The sequence below is a fragment of the Falco punctatus genome (genome assembly GCF_963210335.1).
Source record: "Falco punctatus genome assembly, chromosome: 15".
In the NCBI taxonomy this organism is placed as follows: domain Eukaryota; kingdom Metazoa; phylum Chordata; class Aves; order Falconiformes; family Falconidae; genus Falco; species Falco punctatus.
The window spans coordinates 23,238,377-23,264,224 of NC_137595.1; the positions used below are offsets into that span (position 1 = coordinate 23,238,377).

The 25,848-nt window shown below is 44.5% G+C and overlaps 1 protein-coding gene across 5 annotated transcripts in view; it reads right to left on the bottom strand.

Annotated features, from left to right (window-relative positions):
• ENOX2 (ecto-NOX disulfide-thiol exchanger 2) overlaps positions 1–25,848 on the bottom strand; it is a 51,041-nt gene that overhangs the window by 6,963 nt on the left and 18,230 nt on the right. For all 5 annotated transcript variants that reach the window (XM_080365299.1, XM_080365297.1, XM_080365296.1 and 2 more), the window contains 9 exons: positions 22,839–22,994; positions 18,317–18,523; positions 16,420–16,653; positions 15,603–15,815; positions 13,899–14,005; positions 5,361–5,475; positions 3,508–3,689; positions 1,437–1,544; positions 552–608 (listed from right to left, as the gene is read on the bottom strand). In XM_080365299.1, coding sequence (XP_080221425.1) covers positions 552–608; positions 1,437–1,544; positions 3,508–3,689; positions 5,361–5,475; positions 13,899–14,005; positions 15,603–15,815; positions 16,420–16,653; positions 18,317–18,523; positions 22,839–22,994 — 1,379 coding nt within the window. The remainder of the gene's footprint in view (positions 1–551; positions 609–1,436; positions 1,545–3,507; positions 3,690–5,360; positions 5,476–13,898; positions 14,006–15,602; positions 15,816–16,419; positions 16,654–18,316; positions 18,524–22,838; positions 22,995–25,848) is intronic.

Sequence of the window (25,848 nt, forward strand, 5' to 3'; positions counted from 1 at the left end):
ACAGACAGCTATAATTGGAAATAGCCTCCAGTCACCAGGACTGAACTTGGGCCAGTAACAGAGACAGAATTAAATGAGCCCTTTGGTTCACTTAGCTTCTTATGCCAGTGCAGTTCTCAACTACACAGGACTGAACCTCTGCAGTCCTGGCCTAAGCAGGCTATAATTTGCTTCTACAGGAGATAAAGGTCTGCACTGTGGAAATGGAGCTAGCTTCAGGCTGGCACAGGGACCACAGTTCAGCCAGCAGCGTTATACTGGAAATGCACTGCCTACTTTCTCTTGGAAGTCCAACAGATACTTTTGAAGGCTAGTTGAAATAACAGTGCAACAAATTATCTTTCACACCAACACCTACTGTTCTTCCAGCCACATGTTGCTAGCAATGGATAACTTGATGATTTTAATTTGTACATAAGGACAGCCTGTATGTAGCATGCTTAGAGACTTCACAACAAACCAAACTTTAAGAGATTGCTCATTTTACAATGAGGTGTCATTACTTCCCCCAGTAAGAATTCTGAGTGAAGCAGCAGAAAATAAACACTTACATTCCCTTGACCATCAATTGCATCTCTCTCCTTGTCCTCTTCATCTGCTATGCTTTGCTATATATAGGTAAAGAAAAGGAAAGATTACTGATGATAGTCTGTTATTTCTGTTCCTTGATATCAGGCACTGAAGCTCCTGCGCTGAAGATTACTGGAATACAAAGCCAGTTTTAGTAACTAGAAAGACATTATCTTCCCTAGCTCGTGGCACAAAACGATGGGGCTACAGATTGAAAATCTGAGACAAGACCTAGCACTTGGCACTACGGTCCTCAGTGGGAAGTGCCACATAATGTTTCTTGTCTATCCCGTATAATTGTGTCTGTGCTATAGAGAGGACCACGCAAGTTTAGATTCCTACACGTATCCACAATCAAGAGACACAGTGGATCACACCTGAGAAGAAACAGTATGCATTTCTGTTCAGAATAAATCCAGCAAGCATAAAAATATTACAGCACTGACAATAGTGTTTTATGGAGATCAAATCAAAACACCATCCCTAAAATGCAAGTCTAAAAACTAATGTTTGATAATTGAGACGTTTTTTCTTATCATTTAAAGCTCAGGTTACAGAAAAGCAAATTTCAGCAGCAATAGCACTGTATACTATAAATGAAAGTTAATCTTTTATTTATACAGTTGCTTACGTAGATTGTCTCACTGGTACATGAAGCAATCAGCAAGTTCATTACTGACACACATCCTCCAATTTGGCAGGTACTTTTTTCTATCTTTCCAAAGACAACTGCTCCTAAGACAGTGTTAGGCATCTTCTACAAGAGTGCAGAAGGACAGAGGTCCATCACTGCGCTCGTGACGGACCACAAAATCTAAGGAGTACATTTACTACTGAGAATATGGAAGCACTGGGATGGCACGTACCTGCTCCTTCAGGCTTTCTAATAATGTTTCCATTTTTACTTTTTCTTCTCTCACTTTTTCTAACTCGGCTTCTCTCTTTTTGTATTCATCTTGCACTTTCAAAAGATGCTGGAACAGAAAAGATAAACTCAGTTCTTAACCACCTTTCACCTCCTACTATTTAAGGAATATAAAATAAATAAGGGCTTTTTCATGAAGACGGATCATATTCAGAACAATTAAAAGATTGTGTACAACAAGCAGAAATTGTTTCTACAATGTACCTTAGAAATGTCTTTGCCTGTAAGCATACAAAAAAAGCATGACTTTGCAAACATGGGGCAGTAACTCCACCATCAACAAACCTTCATTGTCCCTGAAATAACACGTGTTGTGCACTAGACTGTGGGCCTGACCCTTGTTAAAGCCAATTCCTCCTCTCCCCCACTCTGGTTCACACTATGGCCGTACCATCAGGACACGAGAAAGAGCAGCACAGACACAAGTGACCTGGAGAAGTCACTTTAAAGTCCTCCTACATCTCCAGCCCCACATTAATACAGAGGTGTCTTGCAATTTAAGAAAATACTCTGAAACAGCTACTAGTAAGGAGATTTTCACTATTATTTGCACAAGTCCACACTGCAGAAAAATGTGATGACTGCTCCTTGCCCTGGGCATCAGCCCAGTGGGGCAAGATGCTTGCGACAAACACCACAGCAAGCTGTGCGATCCCTTGAGTAGCAAAGCTCAGGAGAAAGGCTGGGTAGGGAATCACAACCCACACCTCAGAGGTGAGCAGAATGAAATTCTAAGGCCCAACCCCGTGCCTATCAACAAGAACCAAGCCGTGGTTGTGGATGTAACAGTCTGCTTTCAGAGCAAATTTGTACTCCTGAATGCGTCCACAGGGAAAGCAGATGAGTACAAAACCCTAACTGAACAAACCAACACAGGCAACAGAGGGAAAATATGATTCATCTCCCAGTAGAGGCAGAAGAAAACAGTGCTCAAACTGCTAACAGCACTGGGCCTCTCAGAAACAGGCAAGATCAAGTCACCAGGAAGAGAAAAGCTTAAACGCTAATATGGTAAAGGCACTAGCCTAGCAGCTTTCCTAAGTCAAATGAAGATACATATATATCTATTTCAGTGAATGCTTTCTTCATGCTTAAAACAACCCCATTCAGTTGTTTACTTTAGTATTTTCCTCCCTCAACTAGAAAAAAAGAGAAGAAGAAAAAATATTCATGTTATTCATTAATAGTTACAAACAAATAGCATCCTTTTTCACCAAGGCAGTTCCCTCCAGAGTATTCTCCCAGCACCATTCATCCTGGCAGCAGTGTAAACAGAAACTTGACCTGCCTGACACCTGCAAAACGGGAAATCTGTTGTCCTGCAATTCCTGCCATTTCCTCCTGCACTGAAGATGGAGACTACAGTAGGCTTTTCCTGCCAGCTCCAACATCACAAACACCGGTGCCATCAGATTCATCCAAAGGATAACCACAGCCTTCACAGCATTGCTGCAGGTTCTTATTTTAACAAGATGCTTACATGAACTATTATATGCTCTATGTGCTTGGCTATCAGTTTGGCTTAATATCTCAAGGGCTACTGTTAAGGTTTACGAGGACCCAAGCCACTCAACATTCAGCACAGGGAAATCCCAAACAAGAAGATAAGCCCTACACATTTCCATGAGAATGAAAGCCCAGTGAAGTTCAGAAAAGGTGTCAAAGCAAGCCTGGCATTTCCCGCTTTCTTGCTTATGCTGGTAACCAGGATCTCACATGGTTATGGAGCTGGTAAGCACAGACACAGTATTTGGGGAGTCACAGTGTGGTCAAGCAAAGAGCACACAAGGAATCCATAAACTACAGATTAGTTCCATGTGACTTATGAGTTCATACACAATCACTGTTTTGAATGGTTGGTTGGCTGGCTTTTTTTTGGCAACACTGGAAGTGATAGAAAGTTGCACCCATTTGCACTGAAAACCAAAAAGCCTTTGTTTGTGTTTCTGCTCCACATCACAGCCCATCTGCCTTGGAAGCAAGGGCATAACTATATAAAAGTCTGGGCCCACCTTCTGCATCCCCTGCAGCGCCTGCTGGAGAAGCTTCATCTGCTGTTCCTTGGTTGTGTCTTCATCCCTGCTCGCTTTGCCTTGCTCCTGCTTTAGAAGTTCCACCTCATTCCGGTAGGCATCCAGCTGCCAGCGCAGACTGTCATTTTCTTCTTTCAGTGCTTCCACCTGTGATACCAGCGCTGAAGAAGAAGGCAGGTAGGGATCAAAAGTCAAAGAACTGCGGGAAAGAAGTCCTTGGGTGCTCTCCCTCAGCACCCAGTTACAAATCCAGAGTACCAAAATGAATTTCTCCCGACGACCGTTTGCAGTATCTGTTTAGAAAACAAGCTCCTCTGGACAAACAGCAACACTCAGTAGTGAATGCAGTTAAGTTGGAAGGAAAAAAAAAGCAGCAAAAGAACATATTGGGGTGAAATGACCATGCTGGCAAGGAAGCAGGTTTCCTAACCAGCAAAGCTGAAAGACTCTGGGACAGGCTCCACTGGCACCTTCATCTAGAAGAATGTCTCCATCAGGTCATGGGTTGAAACAACTGCATCAGTCTGGTGTCTATACACGGCTTGATGAATTCAGGAATGAGATTATCTAACATGACAGCTTCAAAGAGAGCTTCAGCAGGTTTCAAAACATACCCATGATGTGGAGAGCATAGCTTAACATCCCATAGCCTTGCTTGCTGTTAACCTTTGGTACTTGGGCCATGGCCAAAGCATGTGAAAGTTATGTTTGCCTGGGAATGGCACACTGTACTTGGAAGACAGGGAAGACAGACAAGGCACACTGCATGGGAAGAAGGTGGGGTTTGGTGGGTTTTATCTAATCATCCCTGCTCATTCTCCCAGCCAGTGAGTATGTGTTGGATCCCACTCTGCACAGCTACACATTTCACAAAGAAAGAACAGTTAGCAATATTCAGCAGATGAAAAACTGCTTTCCTCATACCAGAAAAACAAGGTGGGAATGAATTAACTCCTTAGAATGGATCTGGACAAAAAAAAAAGACAGATGCCAGGGTGAGCCCCTGCTCCTTATGAATGCAAAGAATGGAAATTTTGCCTGGTCATTTGGTCATTGCGTCTGCTCTTTGCTGCCATTCATCATCTGGCCACAAAGAGCAGGGTCAGGCAAGAGTCTCTAAGCTTCTACTACAGCTGAAAGAGATGCACATGCAAACATGCTTGTACACTGCACTGGCAAGTTTAGGAACAGTGAGGGGGATGTGGGACCGCCATCAGGCAAGAAAAGCCTTCCAATGACAGCTGATAAACAGCCCATGGCAGTGGGAAATGTACCTGAACATCACTGAAACACTCACACAGTTAACAAGATTTGTGCCTGTTTGCCAGTGAAATGCTCAGAGCACCACTGAAACCCAGCACTTTTGAGGTGGGGACCTGCTGCTGTGTAAATGTGTCCCCAGTGCTGGGCAGACATCAGCGGTGCACTGAAATGGGACAGCTCAGGTCAACAGTGGTGTAGCTGCAAAAGCAGGGCACTCTGCACAGAGCAGCTGTGCAGATGAGCTCAGCTGCGCACCACTGCGCCTGTGCCGTCACCTGCACACGTGGCAGGGAGCTTACAGCTCCTCCACGTGCACCTCCATGAACGCCATGTGTCTCACTAGGGACTAGCTCTAGACACAGCTTTAGGTTACCCTCACCATCGCAGGGAGGAGTGACAAACACTGGCTACAGAACCAGACACTGAGAGGAAAACAACTCCAGGTAACTGCAGTTGATTTTGCTCTGCCTGTGACAATGCTGGGGTACAAAACAGTCAGAATGAGGCTTCTGAAAGAAACCACTGAAGAGACAAGTACTTTGTTTATGAGCTGTAAAAAGTGATTTTACCTGATTCTTCTGTTTCTTTCATCTCTGATGGATCTTCTATTTCTTCGTCAGACATTTCCATTTCTTCCTCTCTTCGAATACCCATTAGTTCATCATTATGAATGTTACGAATTTCCTAAGGTTCAGAAAGTAGAGTGTTTTTTTAAAATACAGATTACAAGGAACAGATTGATTGGGTAAAAAGATGCCGAAATCTAAGTCTGCAAAACACGACTCCATGATACAAGGAAGGGGAAACAATTAAAAAAAATAAATTAGCACAGACTTAGATCAAAGACAATATCCAGCATGAGTCAATCTGTCAGTGCTACTGGTTTTACTGACTCTTGCATCTCCCTTTTACTCTTTCCCCCAGGGCAGGCACCCAGCCTTGTCCACAGTGTAGTTTCTCGGTGAACCCTCTCCCCGCATCTGCCCTGCCTGACATCCACATGCCTGTCCTACATTCAGCTGCTGAACCTTGTAAGCTCCACTGGACCACTACCTCATGTCTCCTTGCTCCTTGCATCTACATCAGTAACCCACTGCCACCACAAACTGCTGTCAGTGCCACCCCCAGCTCCACACACCCAAGGGCAGTACCACTCTTACCCTTCCCTGATGCCATTCTGCCCTGCCTCTTCCCTGCTGGGCTCCTACCCCACACTCTCCAGCTCAGCGCCCGCGATGCGTGCACCCACCGAGTGGGTTCAGCCACCGCAGACACGTATGCCTGACTGAAGTCAGCCCAGCTGCGTGAGCTGTGAGAAACTGCGCTAAGCCGTGCCTTCTCAGGAGCTAACACTGCCAGCCTGAGCTGGGACTAGACCAAACTAGAACGGCTACAGCTGCACCCCTGCGCTTACACCAAGGGGGTGTTTGACTACGAGTCCATCACTTGACACTACAAATACCTGTAACCCCCCCCAAGCCCACTGAGCTCTCCTGAATGGCAGAGGCTGCACGGCAGTGATCTCCCTTGAGCAGGGACGCCTCTCAGGGTGACCCATCAAGGCGGAGGGACCCTTTACCCAGCATCTAATATCTATAACAAGTTAAATGACGTTTTACATTACGTCTAAAAGTATACTATAAGCTAGCAACACTTTTAATGTATATCTACATATCCAGCCATAGCTGAATTATTAGGTGTGTAGTAAGTAGTAGAGCGTTTGACTGCCGTCTAACCACTGTCAAACTGCCACTGTCAAATTGCTGTTTAATTACAATTCAATTATTGCTTAATTGCCATTTGGTTACCATTTAATTATTCAATCATCAATTAATTATCATTTGATCATCATTTAATCATCAATAAAACCCTTTTAGTTAACCTCACAACAATGACTTCTCTTAATAATTCACCTGCGACAGCACCTGCACCGGTGATGTCCCCTCCCGACCCACGTAGCTGCTAGGTGACACGTCTCCCTGGCATCTCTTTCTCCTGCCACACAACATATCCTGCACCTTCCAAGCACTGGCCTACATGGCAGCTGGTACGACCCCACACACCTCTCTTGCCCCACTGCAGCATGACCATACCCATGACCCACCGTGCTGCCCAGTCCATTCCTCTCAGCTCCATGCCTCCTCCATGCAGCTGCACAGCTACAACAAAACCTACCAGACAGAGGTCATGCCAGTTAGAAGCAAAAATTGTGAGTACGCAGACAGAGGCCAAAGACAGACCAGCCACCTCCCGACTCTTACAAATTCTGGTGCGCTTTGAAGCTTCTCTCCCTCTGTGCCAACCACTGGCACCTAGCCTCCACCACAGGGACTCTCCCTCTGGCTGCTGAGTTCCTCTCCACTCTCGGCCAGAGCCTTGGCTCACATTAGGGATCAGAAAGGAACAGGGATGCTACCTCCTATGCTAGTCCCTGAGCTACCGCAGCTCCTGCCTGTGTGCGTTGTTCTGCTCCATTCACCTCGTCCAGGCAGAGCCAGCCAGCCTCCCCTGCTCCTCCAGACAAGATCCCCTGCCACAGCCAGCTCACACTGGGCAGAGGCAGAGCTCTGCACGGACACGCATCAGCCTGTTTGCAAGGCAAGGAAACACCTAGTGCAGCCTCTCCATCCTCTCTGCAGAGCAGGACAAGCAACATTCAGAAACCAACGGTCAGTTACTCAAGGAGATTGAGATGTCAAGAATACTTACTAGAGGCTAGCACAGGCAGCCAAGTGTCCCTACCCGCTGTCAATTTACCACAACTTCACTTGGATTATACCACCCCAGAAACAACCATAGGATAAAAGATATAGAAGATTTACTTATGAAATAAAATTAATGTACACCTCTTACTCTAATGGCCTGAAACTTTCAAAAACTCTGCTGGCCAGCACCAAGCACACATCCAACAATCCCCCAAACAGAGATAACAACCATTCTTTCAGCTTGGATGGACAGCTTGGGGACAGCAATGTGGAACAGGCAAGAACAAGGCAGGTCCCAGTGTGATGGGCAGCACTGGCTACACTTGCAAAGCAACTGCTGCCTGCCCTAAAATAATCCATAAAACAGCAGCTGGGTTGAAGATCAAAGGAAAATCTTCCCACTGTCTTTAACTGACCCAGTACAACAGCCGAAAGCCTAAAACATCCTTGAAGCTGGAGAAGGCTGTGCAGAGCACAGCACCCAGCAGGGCCAGGCTTGGCCGGGCTGCACAGCAGCTATACCACAGTTCACCAGCACCCTGCCTGCACCCAATGGGGAACCCTGGATGGGAGAGGAAAAAGCATCTGAGAAGCCAAATAGTGGAATGAGGCCCTTCCTAAGCTAGGAACATGCTGGCCGATAGCTACCATATCACCAGGTCTCAAGCTTCCGTGGCTTCTTAAGGAGCTGCCTGCAGCTACAGGACATGCTGGCACTGCCTGGGAAAACCACCTTAAGTCATCACTGATAAAAATAAAACCCTGGCCTAACCTAACAACTCCCCAACACATCCCCATTCCCTGAGTTGCCCACCAGGCTTTCCTCCAATGCAGGGACCCACAGGATTAAATTCTGCCAAAAGCTGTACCAAGAAGATGCATCTTGTGGGTCCACCTTCATTTAAGAGAAGACCCTATGCTGGGGGAGACCATCAGGCTGAGCTGAGCAGCAAGTACTCCTGGAAGATGCATCACCAATGGTCTCACAGCTTCTTCCCACCGGGAGAACTTACCTTGGAACAAAAGACAGCTCCAAATGGAGAGAGTGCTCCCACCCCAGTCATGATAAGCAATCTCAATAAGCAGGATAGAGCACAAGCACTAGGGCTCTAAGCAGAGGTATGGTCTGAATCAGACTCCACCTGGTTTATCAGGTATAAAACAAAACTTTACCTACAAAAGGTTTGACTCAGTGGGATTTGGGAAGTCCCAGAAGTGCAGTTTCATGCAGAGATCACAGCCTGAAACTTCCCGCAAAGACAAAATCATTTAGAGTTTTCCAACATGGAGAATGATCACCTATACTTTATGAGAAGGCCACTGGACGGGTATTATACAACCCTACAGATATTTTCAGGCTGCAGCTATATAGGAAGGCAGTCTGCATATACCCAACCGAGGGGTGATCACAGATCACCAGCCTGTCAGCTTTGCCCAGATTTACTTTTGATGTTAAATAATCTTAAAGGTGAAAGACAACTTCTGGCTCTGCTGGGATAGACTTGTTTTCCAAGACTGTAATACGGAACTCAACACCTGAGAAAAAACACTGAACCACAGGAAGATTTACACTGGAGGGAAGGGATGCCATCCCAAGGGACTAGGACAGGCTGGAGGAGTGGGCCCACGTGAACATCATGAGGTTCAACAAGACCCAGTGCAAGGTCCTGCACCTGGGTCAGGGTGACCCACAGTATCAGTGCAGGCTGCAGGATGAGCGGGTTGGGAGCAGCCCTGCAAGAGAAGACAGTACTGGTGGGTGAAAAACTGGACATGAGCTGGCAATGTGCACTTGCAGCCCAACCATATCCTGGTCTACATCGCCAGCAGTGTGGCCAGCAGGTTGAAGGAGGGGATTCTCCCTCTCTGCTCCGCTCTGGCGAGACCCCCGGGAGCACTGCACCCAGCTCTGGGGTCCCCAGCGTAAGGAGGACACGGACCTGTTGGAGCGGGGCCAGAGGCGGCCACAGAAATGGTCCGAGGGCTGGAACCCCCCTGCTAGGAGGAGAGGCTGAGAGATCTGGGGTTGCTCAGCCTGGAGAAGGCTCCTGGGAGCCCTTATTGTGGCCTTTCAATACATAACATGCAGAGAGAATACTGTGTCACTAAACATGTATTCCCCACCATGGTCTTTCAGTATACGAAGGAGATTTAAGACAGAGACTTTTTTACCAGGGTCTGCAGTGACGCTGTGGTGAAAATGTATTAAAAATGTATTAAATATATTTAAATGTATTAAACTGATTACTGCTTATGAAAAAGTCTTTGTCTTTAATTAGGGATCACTTAACTTGGACAGTGAGCTCAAGGAACTCAAGGATAACTGTAATGAGCAGGTGGTGCTTGTCTTGAGGCCCTGAACAAGCAAGGTTGGAGTAGGACCATCCAGACAATAAACAGTGTGCAGCTACACCATGACATTAACTCCACCATGCTTGGATGTCTGGCCAACATCCATGGCGTATGTGAACTTCATGAACCATGAGATAGTACACACCTACACTTAGCTTAAACTTAAGGGTTTATATACACTAGGTGTGTAACAATTTTTGGTTTTCACCGAGTATAAAGACGGGCAAGCTCTGGGATTGGGCCAGAAGCTTCACCTATGGGCAGACACACCACGTAGGAATTTTCCCAGTTACTGAGAGACTCCTGGTGCTGGCTACAATGGAGCTTCCCAGCTGAAGTGTGGGCATGGATGATGTTAAGGTGGCGAGTGGTGGTTGATCCTTTTCTTAGTCTCAGCAACGCTCTGCAGTAATGATCTGATTCTTTGCCCCTACTGCCCTTTTATCATATCATGCATAATAACTAGTACTGTTTCCTTTTATCATAGTGCTTGCTGGTTTTCCTTTATTATAGTGTAATATAATAAACTGCATTTATTCTTGTATTTGATTTGGAATTCATTTTTGCTTAGCATCCAGTCAATCAGCAAGACAGCCAGGACAAGGGGCAGTGTTTTTTAAACTAAAAAAGGGCACATTTAGCCGAAACATAAAGAAGAAATTATTTATTATGAGAGTGGTGAGACACTGGAACAGGTTGACCAGAGAAGTTGTGGATGCCCCATCCCTGGAAGTGTTCAGGGTCAGGTCAGGTTGAGGTTGCTCAAAGCCCCATCCATCTAGTGAAAGATGTCCCTGCCCAGGTAAGGGGTGTTGGCCTAGATGGTCTTTGAAGGTCCTTCCCAACCCAAACCCTTCTGTGATTCTGTGGCTCTATGTATAAGCAGTCTGGAAGTCAAATCTCTTAAGTAGCCACATGAAAGTTCCTGACATATAACCTAGCAGAACCAAACAGAAAACTCTGTCTGCAAAGCAGAAACATGATGAAGTTCCATGTTCTTTATTGCTATATCATGAAGGTAAAGAAAGCAAAGCTCATATAGCTCTTATACGTGACCTCTTTCTCTACAGAAATAATGACACATGTACAATCTCTTTCCAGAAAATCAGTTTCTCCTGTCTATAAATCATGTTCTCATCTCAAATCTGTCATTTATGCCTTTGCAGGTGAGATCTATGGACAAGAGGTTTAATCAGCTACTTGATGTACTTTTTTGTTGGCTAACACTACACATGCATTGGAATATTAATGCATCATCATTTCAATAAAGATTAATGTTAACATACACTAGATAATGATAATGTACATCACCAACATTTTGCACTAACATACAAGCGTGCTGAATTAATTTTTTGTTTCACCAAAAGCAACCCAACCCTATAAGACCCCCTCCTACATGGAAGTATATGGTGATCTGCTTCTTTCATTTCCATGCACTGAATGAGACAACCCTATGTCTTTCACAGAGAATAATATGCCTCAGAATAAGATTTCTTTTTAGACACTTGTTATTACAGGCTCAGTTAAAAAAAGATGTTAGCCTTAATCATATTAAAATACCAATCCAAAATAATGTTTTCAGAGGTGTTTTAAGCAAACCTCCTCTGCTTCACACTGGGACAAGACCAGGAGGATCCACGTAGGTCTCAGGAGACACAGTGCCTAGCACTGCAAGAGGAAATGGTGAAAACATAAAGACACCCCCAGAGCTATCATAAGTAATGCTCTGGGAGCTTGGTGTTCTTGCAGAGTCATGGCTACCTAAAGAAATCACTAGACACATCTAACATTTTCATTATCCAATACAGATGTATTGGAAATTGAATAGTTTAAAATATTTCCATGCCATTTTTTCTTCCTGTTCTGAGCACTGTCAGAAAAGAAGTGATGATGGAAGTCATTTCTTCCAGATGCATGAGGATACCCCACATGGCACTGATATACTGCACAGGCAACTTCAGTCTAACCTATCCCTCAAATCCCCATAGAAATCTGTGTACATGCCTGATGGAATGGCATAATGTGGGGATTTGGGTAGAATATATGTGCTCTCTGCTCTGAGGCTCTACTTTTGAGGCAGACATCTGCTTACTGCAGAGGAGGGATCTGAGAAAGAGTAGCTGAGCAGGATTTCAGCATCACGTTGAAAGATTAACTGAACAAGATGCTGTGGTTGAAAGCTCATCTCGCTCTTCATTTGCTACTCTACAGCTCGCATGTCAGAATCCTTTTTCCTAGGAATAAACAAGCCCTTCAGAAAACACTTGTCTTTTACCACTGCTTTCACCTAGGTGGGTGTCATGAAGGATGTCCAGACTTTCAGCTCTAACCTACACAGACACGGGCACGCTCCTGCACAGTGGTTGTGTGCTAGAAGGACTGAGTGCAATCCACAACTGGAAGCCAAAACCTGGTCTTCCAGAGAATTACTGGGCAACATCAGGCAAACACTTCTTCAGTCAGTGCCTTCCCTTTCCCCATCTCAAGATGGTACATTCACTACTGGCTGCACAGGGCTCTGGAAAGCCACACAACGAGGTCCAACAGTCAGCAACCTTTGCTTTCCAAGTAAGGGTACTGAAACAAAGAAAAAAATCCAAAGCTATCAGGCAGAGTAGGGTTTCTCACCCAAACCTGACTAATTGACAGCGCATGCAGACAAGACCCTCTCAGCTGTTTACACATCTGTCACGGGAACACTTAGACAACAGTGCCAAATGCCCAACTCCTTTCCAGTCCCTCAACCACAGCATCCAAATTGATAATTCCCAGCATGGCTTTGCTGAACACTGGCAACCCACTGGAAACCTTCTTAAGATTATACTGAGATGGAAAAGCATCTGCTTTGCTTGATTTCTGACATACAAATGACAGGGTCAGCTCCAAACAGCTAGTGTTTCTGCAGTGAATAAAGAATATTTCCAAACGCAGCAGTGTCTCCCTGGATTAGGTTAAAAGGCAGGTATTTTTCACAGTGGTTCTTTTCTACACTTTAGATCTGGGTCCTACTACTTTGGGGAAGTCTTTATTGTCAGTGGTAAAAACTGATTCAAGCTCCACCCTACTTTAAAAGCTCAATTAGCAAGAAAAATACCATTTCTTGTTCTTCCCTTCAAGACTATTCATACCTCAGGGTGACAATACTTCTGTTACCCTTTTGAGCACTAAAGTTCCCGGGGAAGGGACACAGAAGTGAGACTCCAGGGGAGACTAGCTCTGACTAGGAGACCCACCATGGGGCTCTTCTGCTACTCTTGGTAGCCCTCCACGTGGCCAGGAGCACAACTATCTCCTCCCTTCTTCCTCAGGCCAGAAAAACATGAAGACGGGCTGCGCTGCCAGATGCAGCCAAGCAGTGTGACATCCCTACTATGCAGACAACAGAAGGCAGCATGCATTTCATCACAGACTCCAGTACAAACATCTCCCAAAAGCATCACTTTCCCAAGAGACAGCCTTTCTTTACCTTAGCTTTCTTTTTTCTGACATTGTGCCTGACTGCAATAAGATTTGATAAGATCAGATAAGGGACTGAGAACTATTCTTCCTCTCGCAGGAAGAGTGGTTTGAGTGACATGCCTTCTTCCATCAACCCCATCCTCTTCACCACCTTTAAATCCTGGATTTCGCTAGCGTTGTTGCTGCATGGGATACATACACAAATATGAGAACATCTTCCCTCAACTCCATCAATAAAAATGTGATAAAATAGATCTCTGATGATGCTTAGGGTTTGTTGGTTGGGTGTGGGGTTTTTTAACATCTTTTTAGAAATCCCTTGGCTTTAACATTAAAAACAGCAGAAAACAGAATAATAATTATTACTGTACACAACTTCAATCAGTATACACAACTCAATGTATTGCTACTAGTAACACAAATACCAAGAAAATTTATTACCTGTAATACAAGAGACGCCTTCAGTAATTCCCATCTTACACTGTGAATTAAGGTGGTGTTATGCACGTGAGCATTGTGCAAACTTAACATCAATATCCTGACAAGAAAGAGACTGTGCTGGAGGATCTAACACAATAAAAAATTACCAACCTCTGCTTGTTTGCACCACACGCTGATGTTCTTACGCTGAGCTTTCGTGAAATGGTCCCAAGCCTTTTGTTTGGAGGCAGAATGGTACACGGCCACTATCTGCTCGACTGTAGTATCAAATCAGCAGTCAAATCAGGCCAGAATATCATCCAGAGAGGGCGAACAAGAGGAGTAAAGGAGTAAAAAAGTGGAATCAGGCAGGTGGTTTAGCTAACCTTTTCTTATAACACTGTACTGTGCTGAAGCTATGCTCAGGAAAGGGACTCTGTGGCTGGAAAGAAGAGAGTGGACCTCATCAGGCCAGTGTCAAAACGCTCACAGAGTAACAATCAACTGGGAAAACAGCATCTGCTCTTAAGTGGAAAAAATGCAGGCACATGTTGTGCTGAAAAAAAATATTCAAATAACTGCACAAGGCTGCCTAGGAGTGTAACAAGTACACCCAGGTAGCACTTGCTCTCTTAAGTGGGATGATTAAGTACAAATGTGAAAGCTGGCACTTTGGATGTTCTTCTGCCCAGCGGGTGCAGTCCCAAAACAGTGCCTCAGCCTGAGCATGGCCGCATCCTGCCCGCATGCACTACAGAAGAAGGATTCTGGCATCAGCTATCAACTTTTTTTGTTCCTGAGATTTATTCCTTCTATTTCTCTAGAAAATTTGCAGAGGTTTTTGGAAATACAAAGTGCCTCTCCTTGGATGAGAGCTAATCCTACAGCAGAAAGCACATCTACCTGATTTATTTTTTTTTTAAATGCTTGTGATGTTGTAGTAGGCATAATTCTTAGGAAACAAAATCAGCTTTCTGCTACTCAGATTAATCTAAGAGTGGCTGAGATCAACAGCTGTTTTACAGAGTGGAGTTGCATGCTACTGTCTATTACTACTTACTCTGCAGTGCTTACTGTATTTCACTCTGGACCGTGTGCCCATATTTTTTTACCATCAATTGAATTTAATAATAATAAAAAAATAATCAAGTATCAAACAAATAACAGCCAAAACTATTGAATATAAAACCAAAAGTTAAGAATGTTCACAACCTAGCCAAGGGGCTCAAGGAGACTTAGTGCAATTGTGGAAAAGATACCCTGAAAGGTACTCTTAAAAAAAAGTTAAAAATAATTCAGGCTTACTAAAGGATGTGTAAGAGGCAATGAGTGTTTGAGGAACTGTTGTAAGTCACATCCTAGAACTAATACAGCCCATGCCTCTTCCTTGATTTCATGGTTTAATAAAGTACCAGGATTTGAAAGACCCAGATTCAAAACGCTGTTCTGCAACAGGTTTTCATCTGTGACTGAGAACAGGGTGTTGGAAACACTGCTACATCCTACCTTTGGCGAGTAAATCCTGTACACTTCGCTGAGGCACCAGATTACCAGGAACTTACCTTGTCTGTACATAGAAGTGGAGCTGAAAAGATGACGGAACTACTAACAGACTATAATTAAAAGAGGGAAAAAAATTAAGAATTCGTATTCTCCTCCCCTCCACTCCATGCGAACTCTTACTCCAGTAAAAAGTACCACAAGAAACTTCTGCCAAGTTAATGATATATGCTTATAAATTAACTGTAGCTGCACAGAAGTGATTGCTACTTCTTTTCCCGGAGCCCTTTCAACAAGGCCTCTCCAGACTCTAGAAATTAAGTGTCTTCCCTACAACAACAGACAACCAACATTCAGCCCAGAAGCACTACTCACACTGAACCAGAATCCCTGAGAGAGCAAGTTTGAATTTCTCTTTAGCTTCTTCCATCTCTTTCTCATGAGCTGCTTTCTCATTCACCAGTCTGCGAATGTGGCTGTTGGCCGACTGGATCATGGAGTAGAAGTTGTTGGCAGTCCTCCTGTTCACTTCTCCACGCTCTATCCAGGTCAGCAAGGTCTGGATGGCTTCTGAGAACTTTGTGTCATCTGCAGCAAGAAAGGACACCTTTACACCAAGAAGTGCAGGGTCACTTGTGCAGCTTTCAGACCCCTTCCCTAGCACTGCTGAAGAGCTCTTTCAAGGTCAACTTACTTCAGGCAGCTAATCAGAGTTCTTGAAAGCACAGTGTTATCTGAATACAAGGCTATACAAACGAAGGTAAGTCTAATGTCAAGCTGAGGTGCAACAAGAGGAGGACCAGCTGCTAGAAACCTGCCGGAAAACTTCGTATGCCTATTCAGATGCATTCCTTCATGAAACGAAATAGCCTACAGCTTCAAAAGAATGAGGCCATGCAGGGGTCTTAGGCTTCAAAGAAGGTCTTAGGACTTAACACTAGCCCTTTTAACATGAACAAAAGTGGTTTGGAAGAAACTGTTGTACTCAAGTATGTTTTTACAAAAAACATGATTCTGAAAAAAAAGATGGCTAGGAGAGCTGCTGTGCGCAGGCTGCGCACTCAGTCTGAATGAGCTCTGCAAGGTCTGGATGGCACCGTCATTTCAGTTCAGCAAGACAACCACTGGAGAATACAAATCTCTGTCCCTGCATCCACGCAGAAGAGTGGCTATGACCTACAGAACAACTTACCTTTCAGTTTCTCAGCAATAATGCTGCACTCATGGTCGGAGTAATGGACGACAGGAGGTGGGGAGGGTGGGCGGAAGCGCTCCTCTTCCAGCCTCCTGCGATGGCGCTCCTCTCTTGCCAGCATCCGCTGCTTACATTCCCACTCATACAGATCATCCCGAGCCTGAGCAAAATCTACATGCAGGCGCCCAGTATCCTTCTTGTCAGTGCTGGAGCCCAGCCTGATGCGATAGCCTGGCAGTGATGACAACAGTGTTCAGACAAGACAGGTGACTCACCCTGGGCTCCAGCCACCCACCAGTGCCCATCTCATTCCTACAGAGCCAGAAAGCTCCTAATCAGAAGAGTTTCACGCACAGAGAGTGATGCTGGAAAAGGAGACATTGTTAGGGGGTCTGCTGCTATCTGCCTGTGTTTTGCACATGCTAGGCAAGATCTTACATGGATTGTTCCTCTTCTAAACACTAGCAGGTACTGGGTCTCAAGTAGCAACTGTTTAACTTCACATAACCTCTCAGGCTGTGGGACTATGCCCAGCTGTTCACATGGGGAAGGCAGAACTGCTTTAGGTTCTTCCACATTTTCAAACTCCAGAAGCTGGGGATAGGAAGAGGGGCATGAGACATGAGGTGCAGCAAAGACGGCAGCAGGTAGATGGTTGTAATCTTCGGAAAGCCCCCATCATCCAGTGGGAGCAGGAATAAGGTTGGCAAATGTGCCCGCCCAATGTACGGAAACTCTTCTCACCAACATGGTTTGCAGGACTCCTTTCCTGGAGTTTCACAACAAACATGCTAGAAGGCTCTCCTTTATGATTAAGAAAAGCACAGGTGGGATGTATGGAAGAAAATATGAACTACAGAGAGACTTGGTACAAAGAACAAACCCAGAAACAATGCTTGCATGTGGAAAACACTAACGCCTGTGCATATGACCATGGCTTTGAGCAGGAGAAGCTATAAGCAGAGAACGCCTGCAGCTAAAGAGGCTGTACTGGCTATGTAGAAGCGGCAACCACAGAGACACACAACTAACGGGGCACTGCAAGTCTAACTCACTTCCACAGTCTCTGGAATGAGACACAATGCTTACAGTCAGTCAAAACAGACTACAGAAAAGTTTCCATTATTTTAAACAGCAATCTTATCTTATCTTGACAATCTCATCTCTGGGGAAAGAGTACAAGCTTTGGAGGCAGTACCCTGGTTTATTAATATACTGAAAGAACACATTTGGAAGGGATTCTAGCATGGAAATAGGAAGTACTACTGTATTTTTCTAGAATGGTAGAGTGAGGTGGAAAGCCCAGGCTGCTCAGGGCAGATGTAACCAGCAGAGCAAATGTGGGCTTGGCTGGAAACGCACAGTCTGCCAGCTACGCAGTCTGTGAACACCATCTATGTGGTCTCTCACCTCCACGAAACAAACCTCTTAAAACCCTACAGATGCAGAGCAGGGGCTCCCTAGGCAAAAGAAGCCCAGGTGTCTCAGCTCTGATGACTAAAGAGAGAGAAAAAAGTACTGATAGAAGTCAAGCAGACTATCCAATTAACAAGCAATTGAGAGCAACTGCAAATTTTGATAGGACTCTTAAGCACTATCTACATAATCTGCTGGACATTTATCCAGGTAAGATGAGGATGGACACTGACTGTACCTCATCCCAATATTTTGTAGAGGTCTGCAGTACCCAAGGTCATAAAGCATTATTATATTTCCTATCAAGAGCAGTTCTCATGTATTCAAGCAGAAATGCAATAGCAGCAGAAAAAGAGGCAAACTGACACGTTACCCAAGTCTTCCAATTACAACAAAGCCTATTATTGTAACTACAAAGAAGTCACTACATCTCTGTCCCAGAATTTTAAGCTGCCACCTGAGACAGAAATTCACCTACCAGAAAGATAAAGTGCCTTGTCCACCATGAACTCCTCAGCAAAGCGGATATGACAGAAATTCTTCTTACTCTTCCGAATAGCTATGACTTCCCCGCATTGCTCAAACACCTCCATAATGATCTGCTCTGTTCCGTTTTCCGGCAGTCCTCCAACAAACACTGTCTTACACCCTGGAGGCCTCTCTCTTGTTGCTGGAGGAGGAAGATCTGAAGAGAGCAAGAGAAGACAGATCAGGTTAGTTTTTGGTTTGTCACCACCATTCCTTTCATTTGCCCACCCCTCCTGAGATGACCACACCTTCTTGGCTTCCTTCAAACATATACCCAGCCACACTGTGTTCGACTTCACCAAGCAGCACATCTATAGCACTGCTGAGGTACTATACAAGAATAAGTATGAGACCTTTTGTTTGGAAACAGGCTGGTAAACAAAGCCTGAAGCCCTCCAAACACTCTCCCTAGCACAAGCAAGCCCCTTGAGCTCCTGTTGTAGAACATGAACAGCACCAGGACCTCAAAACTTTATCGTGGGAGGTGCTACACAAGCACAGCTTAAAGGACTGTCCTAACATAAAGAATACGTAGAAAACATATAGTGAGGATCCTAAAGGGTAAAAAACTATACAGCAGTCTGTAAAGGGTACAAAAGTGTTACTGTTAAGGGATGCCCACCTGGTAACCTACAGCACACAAAAGAGACTGCATGAGACAGCTGTGATGTGGAGAAGTGTTTCTCCAGTACCAAACTCATTTCATGCTCAGGTGCCCACCCAGCAAGTGCAGTGAAACCCTCCCCAACTCAGCACATGAAGGCTGAGAAGGATTATGCACTTGTTACCTGGTGTCTCCTAACATTTGGAAAATCCTAAATTAATTTCAGTGCTGAGATCCATTGCTCCAGTTAAGTTCACAGAACTATACTACTTACACATCTATTTAACAAAACAGCTGTATTACATTCTTTTTATTCTTTGGCATACTTCCAGCAAAGTTCTTACAAAAGCAATTACGAGGTTTATTTTCTTTTTGTTTGGAAATGGCTCCTTTTGGTTCCCACACCGAGCCTGACCACTGACTTGCTACAGCCTTATGAAACAACAACCTTAACCTTTTCTGTAAACCCCAGTTCTGTGCTAACAGTCGCTTTTAACGTCCTACTCTTACTTTACAAGAACAGAAGCTGCAAGGCAGTACCCAGCCAGGAGCTCATCCAGTCCAGTGCCAGCTCATAGCAAGGGCCTCCAGGAAGGACTCACAAGCTCTGTGAGATGCTAAGGCTCCCCTCTCAGAATAACACTGACCACAACTGCTAGGTTTTCCCCAAGAACCTGAAATCCAAGTTTAATCCTCTTTCCAATACACCTCCATAATCTTATCAAATATTACCTCTGTCTACTTTGCTAACAGTATGATTTTTTCTTGGAAACTTCCTAATTTACCAGCCCTGATCACACCTCAAGAGCCATCCCCGCAGTCTAACATTTATTTGTACTGAACAGTTTTGCACAGATCGTGTCTCAGATCATAGGTTAGGTCTGTCATAAGTACATAAAACACAAGATAACAGCTGTAACAGAAGGTGCTGAACCCACGCTATCTGCATTTTGCAAAAAACAGGTTTTTAAGTTGAAGGGTTGTCAAACACTGGAACAGGCTGCCCAGGGAAGTGGTGGAGTCACCACCCCTGGAGGGATTTGAAAGACTAGTAGATGTGGCACTTAGGGATGTGGTTTAGTGGTGGGCTTGGCAGCGCTGGGTTAACAGTTGGACTCGATCCTAAAGAGCTTTTCCAATCTAAACCATTCTATGATTCTTTAAGTCTTTAGCAAAATAATGGCAATAGGAGTTCTTTTAAAGTTTTAAAGTTTTCTGCTAGACTGGCTCAGAGGAAGAGAAATACCTCCCCTGGCAAATATCCCTGACAGATATTTACCAGGAATTAACGTTTCAGACTACATCTGTTCACAAGGCCACACTAAAGGAGGGATTAAAACAGCAGGAGAACCAGAAGAGGACAAAAGTCCCAGGAAAACAGGACCAAGCACATTCCATGCAGTCAAGGACAGAAATGCACAGGCCTGGATGAAGTCGAAGAGCCAGTCTGTTACAAGAAGGGAAGGTTATAAGGAGGGACAGTTCTTCAAAGTAGATAAACCATTACTACAAGCAATCCACAGCACCAAGAAATGCTAGCAGCCCTGATGGATGAGAAACAGAGAGTACGGAGAGTTACAAACACAGGAGAAGGGGAGCAGAAGACATGCATGCAGGAGCACCCTGGTGCAAGTTCCGCCTACACAGCATATGCAGATCTCAGGCTGAAAAACTATGGTGTGGCTAGAAGAAATCGAGAACACATACCTCGAAAGCTGTGTCCAATTGTTTCTGTGTTTTTTATTTATCAGCATGGAGATGCACTCTTGTTACATGTTTGGAGGCCAGGAAGGGACTAACAGTGCATCTTCCTTCTAATACAACATGCAGAATTCTTGAACTGGCTTGTCAATGAGTATTTATTTTTTTAAAAACACAACAAAAAAACCCAACCCCAAAACTGTTTCCAGGACAAAAAGAAAAATGGAGAAGCAACTGCACTTGCTTCAGTTAGGAACCTAAACAAGAGTACTTAAACCTGCTGAAGTAGGACACATAAAATTGTTGGAAGAAAAATGGGCAACCTCCAAATGAAGTAGGCATGGCTATGTACAGGAAGGACCAAAATTGGCCGTAGAGCTTTGTGGGTCAATTGTGAGACAGTGAAAAGAAGAATACCATGGATAAAATCAGAAATTACTTGGACCACAGTGTGCTTAAGGAGAGAATTTGGCTAAGACTAGAAATTTTTACATATTTTTAAGTATTATTTTAGAGTATTTTTAATGTTCTAAAACAGGGGTCCTCAAACTATGGCCCACAGGCTGGATATGCCCCCCCCCCCCCCGGTTCCTCAATCTGGACCCCAGTATTTACAGAATCCCCCGCCCTCCCTTGCCCCCCCCAGGCAAGGGGTTGGGGGGGGAAACCAAGCAGCTGCAGATGACTGCCCGCCCCTTCATCCGCACGCCGGCCCCCTGGTTAAAAAGTTTGAGGACCCCTGTTCTAGAAAGACATTGCTATGGTATGCTTCATGTGCTATGAAGAACTCTATGACACTAAGTTTCTCAGATAAAAGCTGAAGAACAAATGCATTGATAACGATGTTGCAAATGACAAGTCAATGCATTTCACCAGGTAGTTCTTAAGCCAATAAGAAGTGACACTTGAAATCCACGGGGCAGTAATTTATAAACATTTTAGAGAACATCTAGGACTAAAACAAACAATCTTGATGGAGCAACCACAAGTCGATATGCTTTAATTGAAATGAAAAGCTAAAAAAGCAATGCTTTTGCTGTGGGTTTTGTAACTGAAGATGCTTTTATTTCATAGCAGCAACCTTAAGAAATTAAAGAACTGGTCTGAAAAGTTCTAAGGACTCAAATTTAATCAAAGCTTCCAATAAATAAGCTGGAGCCTGTATGTCAAAGAAAAAAAAAAAAAAAAAGGCCTCACCCTGCAAGCCTAACTGGGTGAGTAGTCACTCAAAACCAGACTTCAGAAATACATATGCAGAGTCTGCAAGAAACAGGGAAGGAACTGATTACCATAGAATTGTACAGGTTTGAGGCAGAAAGAGTGAGGGCAAAGTAAGATTTGACCAAAAAACGTAACCAAGACAATCTAGAATCTTTTAATGGAAATTAATACTAGTACCAGTAAGTTCCTCAACCAGAAAAATCCCAAACTAACACAAAGAACTGGAACAGACTGGATGCGAAGTACATAACTGATAAATATCTGTTCTAACAGCAATGGCTAAAGATACCCTCCAAACCCTTCCACACCTACATTTTGTTAGCTATTTCATCATCTTCATCTTTCCCTGCACAAGCCCAGCCAACTGACAGGTACCAATGGTTTTCCCCGCTGTTTTTTTTATTATGAAAGTGAGGAGAAAGGGTCAGTCAGCTAGTTTGAAGGGAATAATTGTTTCTTGCTACAGCCTGGTGAGCCCTGACTGTCTGTTTCTTAAAGTTTTCTTACTTTCAACTGCCTCTGCTCTCCTGCCATCACATTCCACAAAACCCAGAGCATGCCCATCTCTCAGCATGGACCACACTGGCTGATCCAGTTCTCTTACTTCCAAGAGCTCGCTGTCTTTGAAGTCTTAGATAACATATGCAAGAATCACACTGTGAAGATTAGAGCTGAAAATCTAGAGACTTGATATGCTTTCTTCCCCAGCCCTTATCAATCTAACAACTGAAAAGGCTATTTACAGAAACGGCAGACATTCAGGTGACAGAGCAATAGGAAAAGTTCTTGTCACTGCTTGCTGCATCTCATCATAGTGCTCACCGCACAGCTGCTATGCCCAGGCAATGTAACGGCTCTTCTCTTACATACAGGGTTTGTAGAAAAAATATACACACACAGGTATTCCTATGTAGACAGATAGAAACAGGACAAAACAGACAGTTACGTGGGTTAGGTGGGAAGAGAGTGCAGCTTTTGCAGTGAATGATCTCCTTCACAGCAGGCATGTCTGGTGGGATGGGAGGTGGGACTATCCCCAAGCCTGGCATCATGGGGTTGATCGGAGGGATTCCAGTCATCATTCCAAGAGCAGGATCAAAATCTAAATGGGAGAAAGAATAAGGGAGTCAGGTAGTGGTTTGGACTCATACAGTAACTGTTTACTCAGACAGAAAATACAGTAGTCCCCCCACACGTGTCAGTGAAAATTAGCTGAATAAAGAACGATCAAGAGAGAACATCAGTGTTCATTGTGCCTTGGATCACTAGAACATCACTAGATCTGTGCCCTGACAACAACTTTTTAAACACTAGTTCATCGTGGTTGCCTCAACCAAATAAATTTTCCCTGTTCAAATAAACTACTGCCTTTTCCACTCTGTGGACACCATCTCCCATCTAGTATCAAAACTTTCCCCAGTAAGGTTTATCCACAAAGAAGTGGCATATGGAAACTAATGAAACCAAACTGGGTTAGGTTTTAAGTACTTTAGTAGTGCAGACAGCTTAAGTGCATCACCTTGCAAAGTCGACAACTGTACCAATTTCAGCAGCTAAGAACATGTCAGAATAATTCTGGGTAAAACATACCCAGAAGAGAAGCATTTAAGGAAACACTTCTTCCTGCGCCTTACCCCGATTAAATTGTTCCTAGGCTTTAGTCAGCACTCTGACTATATCCAAGTAGCATTTTGCTTTAGTTTTATTTGGCATTGGAAGCAAAATCCAAAAAAAGCAAAATCAAACAGAGCCGTCAAAGGAGGGGTATTTTACCCATTCAGAAGTTGTGAACCCTGAGGAAGCAATACCTTTAAGCAACTCAAATGGGAATGGTATGACTAGATGCCTTATGGAGAAGGCTCATGGGTTTGAGAATGTCAGCAGCTGAGCTGTGAAGCCAACCAGTACCAGAAGGGCCAGCTGGTACTACCAGTGTGAGATCTCGGAAAGAACTCCCTCCTGCAAGCACATGACATCCTCTCTACCCTCTAGCACCACAAGTCTTTTTACAGCAGCAGCAGCTCTGAAGACCCAGGCAATCCCAAAATACCACAGGACACTACCACAGAATACACAATCCTGAGCACTACAGTCTTTGAATCTGGCTGCCTGTTTCAGATGTACACAGATAAAATTAATCTTGCAAGGTACAGACAAACTTACAAATAGGCAGAACTGAGTGGTACAGAGGCAGCATTTTCCTTTTGTCCTAAGCTGGCATCATTTCAGATGCTATTCATATCCCTAAGGCTACATTTTTACATTTGTCTCTTCACAGCCACTACTTACAGTAATTCAGATGCAAGACAGCTTTCAGTGCCCAGACTGGATGTTTGGGTTTGGTAGCTGAACTTTATTTTCCTTTGTATTTTGAAATATTTTACTTGGGACTACATTTCTATACAGTTTATGTATGTTGTTTTGCTGGCCTAATTTGTATTTCCTTGCACTTGGTACATATGGACGGTCACAGTAAAAACACAGATCTGAGGCAAATGCTCTGCCAGGAAACAGGCATTTCAGAGGAACGTGCAAGAAATCTTCTTGTAGCCAACTGTGAAATATGGATGTAGGAATACATGTGAACTGTATCTTTATCCATGGCCAGCTGATGCTGGGATGGCCTGGTCTATGACATCTGGCTTGGAAAGCATGACATTAAAGTTGCACATTTATGTTCCTTAATAGATTTCAGAGATGATACCGTCAAAAAGATCAGGCAGACATCACTGTTTTCAGCTTTTTTAAATAGTATTTTCACTTACCTTAAAAAGATTTAAATACGATGCAATTTAAGTTACTGCTCCCTATGATGGTGCTACACGACTCCCCAAAATGCACTGCGCACAGATTTCCAGAAGTGGGCTGTGCGGAGTGACAAGGGCTGGCCGCAGTGATTGAGGCTATACCTGTACAACTGCTGTCTTGAGACACAGAGGTGGGCCTTGACTCACAGATTTGGACCAGGGAAGAGAGGATGGGGAGAGGCAACCCCATCCCAGATCCCTGTATATTCACATATTGCCAATTTGAAGTTCAACATAAAGGTCACCTCATGGATGGCTGTGATCTTCAATGACAAAACTCACTGAAGATATGAGACAGCTGAAGAAAAATTGCAGGACTTAGTCCTAAGCAAACAACAACCTGATCCAACCTGAGACAAGGGTATTGCCACAGAAGTGCAACAAGCACAGGACAGCCCATTTCCCGAAGGGCTAGAAGAACACTTACCAAAACCAGCATCCTGGCCTCCAACTTACTAATACATCTTTTGGATTTCCTAGGTTTAGGCTGGGATGCCTATTACTTCCTTCCCTTTTGGCAACACCTGTGCCAGCAAACTCAATCCCAGCTGTGAAGCATTAGACTTGTCTCACCAATGCTGCTGGACTGGGCCAGCCAGCCCCTGGGCACGCAGCAGGTACCACAGGGACCTGAAGGACCCCTCTAAGCAGCACAGAAGTCACTCCAGGACACCAGCTCTCCACAGCCTGTGCCCTGCTACACACAGGCTTGGTATTCTCCTGTTAGAGCACTCTTGAGATAGTAAAGCAACTCTTCATTTTCTTGGAGCTGTACCCCAAAACACCAGCAGGGAGCAATCTGGACCTTGCCCAGTGGTGCCTATCAATTGAAACTGGAAGAAGAGGAATAGCCAAAGCTCTCACTGCTGAGAGGATGGGAGATACACAGAGCACACGGCATCTGCTGGAAAACACAGAGACCATTCAAAAAGTCTATGTGTTAAGAGTCCAAGATCCCATTTGAATTGCCAACATAGTCTGATACACCCAAGAGATCAAGAGTATGACCTCAGCACTGGCAGCAAGAGGGGCAAAACAAGGTGCGTTTCAGCCACCTCCCCACCATCCTTGACAGTGTGGTGGCTGTTCTTCCTGTCCCTACAGCCAGTGCCAGGGGCTGCATGTCAAGGACAGGCAAGTGAACCCACT